The 7,939-nt window shown below is 52.9% G+C and overlaps 2 protein-coding genes across 2 annotated transcripts in view; one reads left to right on the forward strand and one right to left on the reverse strand.

Annotated features, from left to right (window-relative positions):
* The window catches only part of slc49a3 (solute carrier family 49 member 3), a 39,518-nt gene extending 37,358 nt beyond the window's left edge, over positions 1-2,160 (forward strand). Inside the window, exon 10 of the mRNA XM_042344390.1 lies at positions 249-2,160. Within this exon, the coding sequence (XP_042200324.1) occupies positions 249-385 (137 nt within the window). The 3' untranslated portion in view covers positions 386-2,160. The remainder of the gene's footprint in view (positions 1-248) is intronic.
* A 4,748-nt stretch (positions 2,161-6,908) lies between these two features.
* LOC121849413 (flocculation protein FLO11-like) lies at positions 6,909-7,571 on the reverse strand (the record flags this gene model as incomplete). Its single annotated transcript, XM_042336449.1, is given in 5 exon segments — positions 6,909-7,055; positions 7,057-7,142; positions 7,145-7,311; positions 7,313-7,403; positions 7,487-7,571. Coding segments are annotated over 5 exon segments (576 nt in total), but the record flags the coding sequence as incomplete, so codon positions are not given.
* Between the last annotated feature and the right edge of the window lie 368 nt (positions 7,572-7,939).

A 7,939-nucleotide genomic window follows, 5' to 3' on the forward strand; every position in this document is an offset into this window, starting at 1 on the left:
GCTTTGATTCGTCTTGAAGATGTGATAAGGCACTGTATCAAATGCAAGGATTAGTATTATCTTGGAGTTTGATAACTGTCATAAATTTCTGGTTCTTTTATAGTCTTCAGCTTCTCATTTGAACCAATCAATTGATTTGTGTCTTCTAAACACTTTCAGCTAACATATTATTAAACAATTGTATTTTTTATAATGATTTATGTACATTTATTAGTATTTAAATGTTCTTATACGTTTATTATTCACAGTTTCAACATTTGTGATGGCCGGCATTTGCACCCTGGCAGCCTGCTGCTTTGTAATCTTCTTCCATACAGAGTACAAACGAATGAACGCTGAAGAAAATGACAAGAACATTAATGGTGACAAACCTGAAACAGGATGACTGGACATTGACCTGAGGAGCCTCCTACGCAAACATTATTTTTAAACGTTTGGAAAAGAGTTTTTAACGTGAATATTTAAAAATAGGATTACATGGAAAAAGCACCTTTTTTAAAGCAAAGAATTTTATGAATCGGAATCTTATTTTTCATTAAAATATCAATGAGCTAATAAGGCACATATTAGCTGTGCAGTTCTTGGTTGAAACTTGCTTGTGATTGGTATTTCATACACAAGAGTGGATGCAATTTGAAATTTCTCAGGCAAAGTATGTGTACAGCAAAATTGATGTGTCCCATCACACAATAAGGAAGCTTACTGAATGATAGTTTCAAAGTATTGACCTTGTGATAGAATTTGACCTTGTGATAGAAAGTGACCAACACAGGGAAGACTCTGTGTGACTCTCAACCTCATTTCAGTTTTTTTGAGTTGAAAAAGAAGTTGGCTCTTCTGCCAACTCCTTTTGTGAAAGGGTTAATTTGTAGGTATCTGAGGAAGCCTTAAAAAAGAGCGATGGTAAGATTCCCGGTGTGTGTTTAGCTCGGATAGCATTAGAGCTGACTGGCTGGGTTTCACTGAGTTTCACTGATGCGCCAGGGTATTCTGACCATCAGCAATGCCTGAGATCACCGCAGCTCTATCTGATCACAATGGCTGCTTTTTATCAGAGCCAGTGCAAAACCCTATAGAGGTATCCTTAACCACCCACCCGCCCCTCCTCCCGGAATTATTAGCGTCACTAGTTATTAACATCAGTCAATGCATTTGGTTGATTTTGATCCTATTGTAAGAGGTTCTCATTCCCCCCTCCTCATAGTGCTGCTGCCGCACATGTTTAAGCAGATTGACGCAACGCTGAGGGTAGGTGTCAGGTTGTGCTGTCCTGGGATGCTGTTCCCTGCCAAACAGCCCTGTCAGCTGCAGAGCTCATGATGGTGGGAGTCGGTCAGAGAGGAGAGGACGCAATCTGCACCCATCCCTGCCCTGACTGATCCTGCCCTGCCCTGGCTGACCCCGCCTTGGTGGGCCCTGCCTTGTTTCCCTAGAGATGTCCCACTGTTTTTCTTTCATCATGTGTTTAATAGTGCCTGTCAAATGCTTCCCATTAAAAGTATTTTCTGTGCAAATGTGCAATATATGTCTTAAATGTCAGCTTTCAAAGTGAACAACAAACATTATGTTAAAATTGTTCAGGTTTTGGGTAATGTTGACCTGCAGATATTGATTTGTGTAATGGTATTTCAAAAGGACAGGTGTACAGCAATGTATGTTGTAACAGTTCTGATTAACGATATGTGTTTCAAAAGGAGCGAATATTAGCAATTTTGTTCCACGTCTGCAATGGAATTGCCTTTTGTAGTAATTGACGTGTGACAGACCCACTGTTTGTTATAACAACTGGATTGTAATGTGGGCAGATTGGAGTTCTCAGTTGAAGTCGATGAGATTTGACGTTCTGAGCTGGACTTTCTTGTAAAGGGCAAACTGAAGTTTGCAATGTAAAACTGAGAAATGTATTACTTGAACTAATCACACAGAGCTCAAAGTAGCGACAACAATAACAAAATTACATTTGTATAGCGCCTTTCACGTCAGGAGGACGTCCCAGGGCGCTGAGGGTCAAGTTGCCCTCCCACCGGGTTACATTACAGAATATATAATAGGTGCTACTGAATGGTATGTTTTTCATGACAAGTGATTGATGTTTTCTCCAGCTTAACTTTACAAAAGCAAGAAAATATCTTAACCAACTGACAATAAATGAGATCTGAAAACGAATCGCCACGTTGTATCTTTAGTACTTTCTCATCTGGAGGACCTCTCAAAGCGCTTCATACAACTGGCAGAGAGCTCAGGCCGGAGTGGGGGGGCAGAAGGTAGCCGAGAGCTGAAAAGGAAGTGAGAGATTTTGAGGGGAGGATAGAGGGGACAAGACAGAGACAAAAAGATGGAATTCTCGAGGATTGAGCCGGGAACATGAAGCAGGTTGGGCATTGGTGGCACAGAAAAGGTTCAGGAGATCACAGAGGTCATGTGAGGCCTGAAAACAAACCACATGGGGATAAGAATTCTGAACATGAGTGGATGAGGTGGGGGGAGAGCGAGAGAGGAGCCGAACAAGGAGAGTAGTGGGGGGGGGACGGGGGGGGAGGCAGTGTGGGGGTGGGGGGGGAGGAGCAGGCAGTGTGGGGGGGGGGCGGGGGAGTGTGGGGGGAGGAGGGGAGTGTGGGGGGGGGGGAGTGTAGGAAGGAGGAGCAGGCAGTGTGGGGGGAGGAGGGGAGTGGGGGGGAGGAGGGGAGTGGGGGGGGGGAGGGGAGTGTGGGGGGCAGCTGGTGGGGGGGGAGGGGATGATTGTGGGGGGAGTAGCTGGTGGAGAGGGGATGATGGTGGGGAGATGATGATGGTGGGGGGGGAGATGATGATGGTGGGGGGGGAGGGGATGATGGTGGGGGGGAGGGGGTGGTGGGGAGGGAGCTGGTGGGGAGGGGAGGGGATGATTGTGGGGGTGGAGCTGGTGGGGGGAGGGGATGATGGTGGGGGGGGAGCTGGTGGGGGGAGGGGATGATGGTGGGGGTGGAGCTGGTGGGGGAGGGGATGATGGTGGGGGGGAGCTGGTGGGGGAGGGGATGATGGGGGAGGGGGGGATGGTGGGGGCTTGGTGGGTTGGGGGAGCTGGTGGGGGGTGGTGCGTGGGTGAGAAGCTGGCGGGGGGAGATGGTGGGAAGGATAATGGTGTGGTGGGGGAGGAGCTGGTGGGGGATGATGGTGGCGGGGGAGCTGGTGGGGGGGAGCTGGTGGGGTGGGGAAATGGGGGGGAGGGGATGATGGTGGGGGTGAGCTGGTGGGGTGGGGAAATGGGGGGGAGGGGATGATGGTGGGGGTGAGCTGGTGGGGTGGGGAAATGGGGGGGAGGGGATGATGGTGGGGGTGAGCTGGTGGGGGGTAGGAGCTGGTGGGGGGGAGGATGATGGTGGAGGGGGAACTGGTGGGGGAGGGGATGATGTGGGGGGAGCTGGTGGGGGGGAGGAGCTAGTGGAGGGTGAGCTGGTGGGGGGGAAGGGGATGATGGTTGGGGGGGAACTGGTGGGGGAGAGGGAGATGGTGGGGATGGTTGGTGGGAGGAGCTGGTTGGGGGGGGGTGGATGGGTGGGGAGCTGGTGGGGGGGAGGGGATGATGGTGGGGGGAACTGGTGGGGGGGATGATGATGGTGGGGGGGAGCTGATGGGGGGGATGATGATGGTGGGGGGGAGATGGTGGGGGGGCGATGATGATGGTGGGGGGGGAGCTGGTGGGGGGGGATGATGATGGTGGGGGGGATGATGATGGTGGGGGGGAGGAGATGGTGGGGGTGGTGGTGGGGGGAGGAGCTGGTGGGGGGGGGAATGATGATGGTGGGGGGGGGTGGTGGGGGAGGAGATGGTGGGAGGGGGTGGTGGGGGAGGGAGCTGGTGGGGGGAGGGGATGATGGTGGGGTGGAGCTGGTGGGGGGAGGGGATGATGGTGGGGGGGAGGAGCTGGTGGGGAAGGTGATGATGATGGTGGGGGGGAAGGAGATGGTGGGGGGGGCGGATGATGATGGGGAGGAGCTGGTGGGGGGTGATGATGATGATGGTGTGAGGTGGGGAGCTGGTGGGGGTGGGATGATGGTGGGGGGGGAGGAGCTGGTGGTGGGGGGGATGATGATGATGGTGGGGGGAGGAGCTGGTGGTGGGGGTGATGATGATGATGGTGGGGGGAGGAGCTGGTGGGGGGGATGATGATGATGGTGGTGGGGAGGAGATGGTGGTGGGGGGGATGATGATGATGGTGGGGGGAGGAGCTGGTGGGGGGGATGATGATGATGGTGGGGGGAGGAGCTGGTGGTGGGGGGGATGATGATGATGATGATGATGATGGGGGTATGGTGGGGGGGAGGAGATGGTGGTGGGGGGGATGATGATGATGATGGTGGGGGGGATGGTGGGGGGGAGGAGATGGTGGTGGGGGGATGATGATGATGGTGGGGGGAGGAGCTGGTGGGGGGATGATGATGATATGGTGGGGGAGGAGCTGATGATAATGATGGTGGGGGGGAGGAGCGGATGATGATGATGATGGTGGGGGGAGGAGCTGATGATGATGATGGTGGGGGGGAGCTGATGATGATGATGATGGTGGGGGGGAGGAGCTAATGATGATGGTGGGGGGAGGAGCTGATGATGATGATGATGGTGGTGGGGGGGATGATGATGATGGTGGTGGGGGGGAGGAGCTGATGATGATGGTGGGGGGGAGGAGCTGATGATGATGATGGTGGTGGGTGGGAGGAGCTGCTGATGATGATGATGATGGTGGGGGGAGGAGCTAATGATGATGATGTTGGTGGGGGAGGAGCTGATGATGATGATGTTGGTGGGGGGAGGAGCTGATGATGATGATGATGATGATGGTGGGGGGAGGAGCTGATGATGATGATGATGATGGTGGTGGTGGGGGAGGAGCTGATGATGATGATGATGGTGGGGGAGGAGCTGATGATGATGATGGTGGGGGGAGGAGCTGATGATGATGATGATGATGGTGGGGGGGAGGAGCTGATGATGATGATGATGGTGGGGGAGGAGCTGATGATGATGATGATGGTGGGGGAGGAGCTGATGATGATGATGGTGGAGGGAGGAGCTGATGATGATGATGATGGTGGGGGGAGGAGCTGATGATGATGATGATGGTGGGGGGAGGAGCTGATGATGATGATGATGATGATGGTGGGGGGAGGAGCTGATGATGATGATGGTGGGGAAGGAGCTGATGATGATGGTGGTGGGGAGAGGAGCTGATGATGATGATGGTGGGGGGAGGAGCTGATGATGATGATGGTGGGGGGAGGAGCTGATGATGATGATGATGATGATGGTGGGGGGGAGGAGCTGATGATGATGATGATGGTGGGAGGAGCTGATGATGATGATGATGATGGTGGGGGAGGAGCTGATGATGATGATGATGATGATGGTGGGGGAGGAGCTGATGATGATGATGATGATGGTGTGGGGGGGAGGAGCTTATGATGATGATGATGATGATGGTGGGGGAGGAGCTGATGATGATGATGATGATGGGGGAGGAGCTGATGATGATGATGATGATGGTGGTGGTGGGGGGAGGAGCTGATGATGATGATGATGGGGAGGAGCTGATGATGATGATGATGATGATGGTGGGGGGAGGAGCTGATGATGATGATGATGATGATGGGGAGGAGCTGATGATGATGATGATGGTGGGGGAGGAGCTGATGATGATGATGATGGGGGGGAGAGCTGATGATGATGATGATGATGATGGTGGGGGGAGGAGCTGATGATGATGATGGTGGGGGGAGGAGCTGATGATGATGGTGGTGGGGAGAGGAGCTGATGATGATGATGGTGGGGGGAGGAGCTGATGATGATGATGATGGTGGGGGGAGGAGCTGATGATGATGATGATGATGGGGAGGAGCTGATGATGATGGTGGGGGAGGAGCTGATGATGATGATGATGGTGGGGGAGGAGCTGATGATGATGATGATGGGGGGGGAGGAGCTGATGATGATGATGATGATGGTGGGGGGAGGAGCTGATGATGATGATGATGGTGGGGGAGGAGCTGATGATGATGATGATGATGGTGGAGGGAGGAGCTGATGATGATGATGGTGGGGGGAGGAGCTGATGATGATGATGATGATGGTGGGGGGAGGAGCTGATGATGATGATAATGGGGGATGAGCTGATGATGATGATGGTGGGGGGAGGAGCTGATGATGATGATGATGATGGTGGGGGGAGGAGCTGATGATGATGATGATGGTGGGGGAGGAGCTGATGATGATGATGATGGTGGGGGAGGAGCTGATGATGATGATGGTGGAGGGAGGAGCTGATGATGATGATGATGATGGTGGGGAGAGGAGCTGATGATGATGATGGTGGGGGGAGGAGCTGATGATGATGATGGTGGTGGGAGGAGCTGATGATGATGATGATGATGGTGGGGGAGGAGCTGATGATGATGATGATGATGATGGGGGAGGAGCTGATGATGATGATGATGATGATGGTGGTGGGGGGAGGAGCTGATGATGATGATGATGGGGAGGAGCTGATGATGATGATGATGATGGTGGGGGGAGGAGCTGATGATGATGATGATGATGATGGTGGGGAGAGGAGCTGATGATGATGATGATGGTGGGGGGAGGAGCTGATGATGATGATGGTGGGGGGAGGAGCTGATGATGATGATGGTGGAGGGAGGAGCTGATGATGATGATGGTGGGGGGAGGAGCTGATGATGATGATGGTGGAGGGAGGAGCTGATGATGATGATGATGGTGGTGGGGGGAGGAGCTGATGATGATGATGATGATGATGATGGTGGTGGGGAGAGGAGCTGATGATGATGATGGTGGGGGGAGGAGCTGATGAAGATGGTGGAGGGGGAGGAGCTGATGATGATGATGATGATGGTGGGAGGAGCTGATGATGATGATGATGATGGTGGGGGAGGAGCTGATGATGATGATGATGATGATGGTGGGGGAGGAGCTGATGATGATGATGATGATGATGATGATGGTGGAGGAGCTGATGATGATGATGATGATGATGGTGGTGGGTGAGGAGCTGATGATGATGATGATGGTGGGAGGAGCTGCTGATGATGATGATGATGGTGGGGGAGGAGCTGATGATGATGATGATGATGATGATGGTGGGGAGGAGCTGATGATGATGATGATGGTGGGGGAGGAGCTGATGATGATGATGATGATGGGGGAGGAGCTGATGATGATGATGATGGTGGTGGGGGAGGAGCTGATGATGATGATGATGATGGTGGGGGAGGAGCTGATGATGATGATGATGATGATGGGGGAGGAGCTGATGATGATGATGGTGGTGGGGGGGGGAGGAGCTGATGATGATGATGATGATGATGATGGGGGAGGAGCTGATGATGATGATGATGATGATGGTGGTGGGGAGGAGCTGATGATGATGATGATGGTGGGGGAGGAGCTGATGATGATGATGATGGTGGGGAGAGGAGCTGATGATGATGATGATGATGGGGAGGAGCTGATGATGATGATGATGATGGTGGGGGAGGAGCTGATGATGATGATGATGATGGTGGGGGAGGAGCTGATGATGATGATGATGGGGGAGGAGCTGATGATGATGATGATGGTGGGGGAGGAGCTGATGATGATGATGATGGGGGGAGGATGATGATGATGATGATGATGGGGGAGGAGCTGATGATGATGATGATGGTGGGGGGAGGAGCTGGTGATGATGATGGTGGGGGGAGGAGCTGATGATGATGATGATGATGGTGGGGGGAGGAGATGATGATGATGATGATGATGGGGGAGGAGCTGATGATGATGATGATGGTGGGGGGAGGAGCTGATGATGATGATGATGATGGGGGAGGAGCTGATGATGATGATGATGATGGGGGAGGAGCTGATGATGATGATGATGATGGGGGAGGAGCTGATGATGATGATGATGATG

Source organism: Callorhinchus milii, unplaced genomic scaffold (genome assembly GCF_018977255.1).
Source record: "Callorhinchus milii isolate IMCB2004 unplaced genomic scaffold, IMCB_Cmil_1.0 Scaffold1, whole genome shotgun sequence".
In the NCBI taxonomy this organism is placed as follows: Eukaryota; Metazoa; Chordata; class Chondrichthyes; order Chimaeriformes; family Callorhinchidae; genus Callorhinchus; species Callorhinchus milii.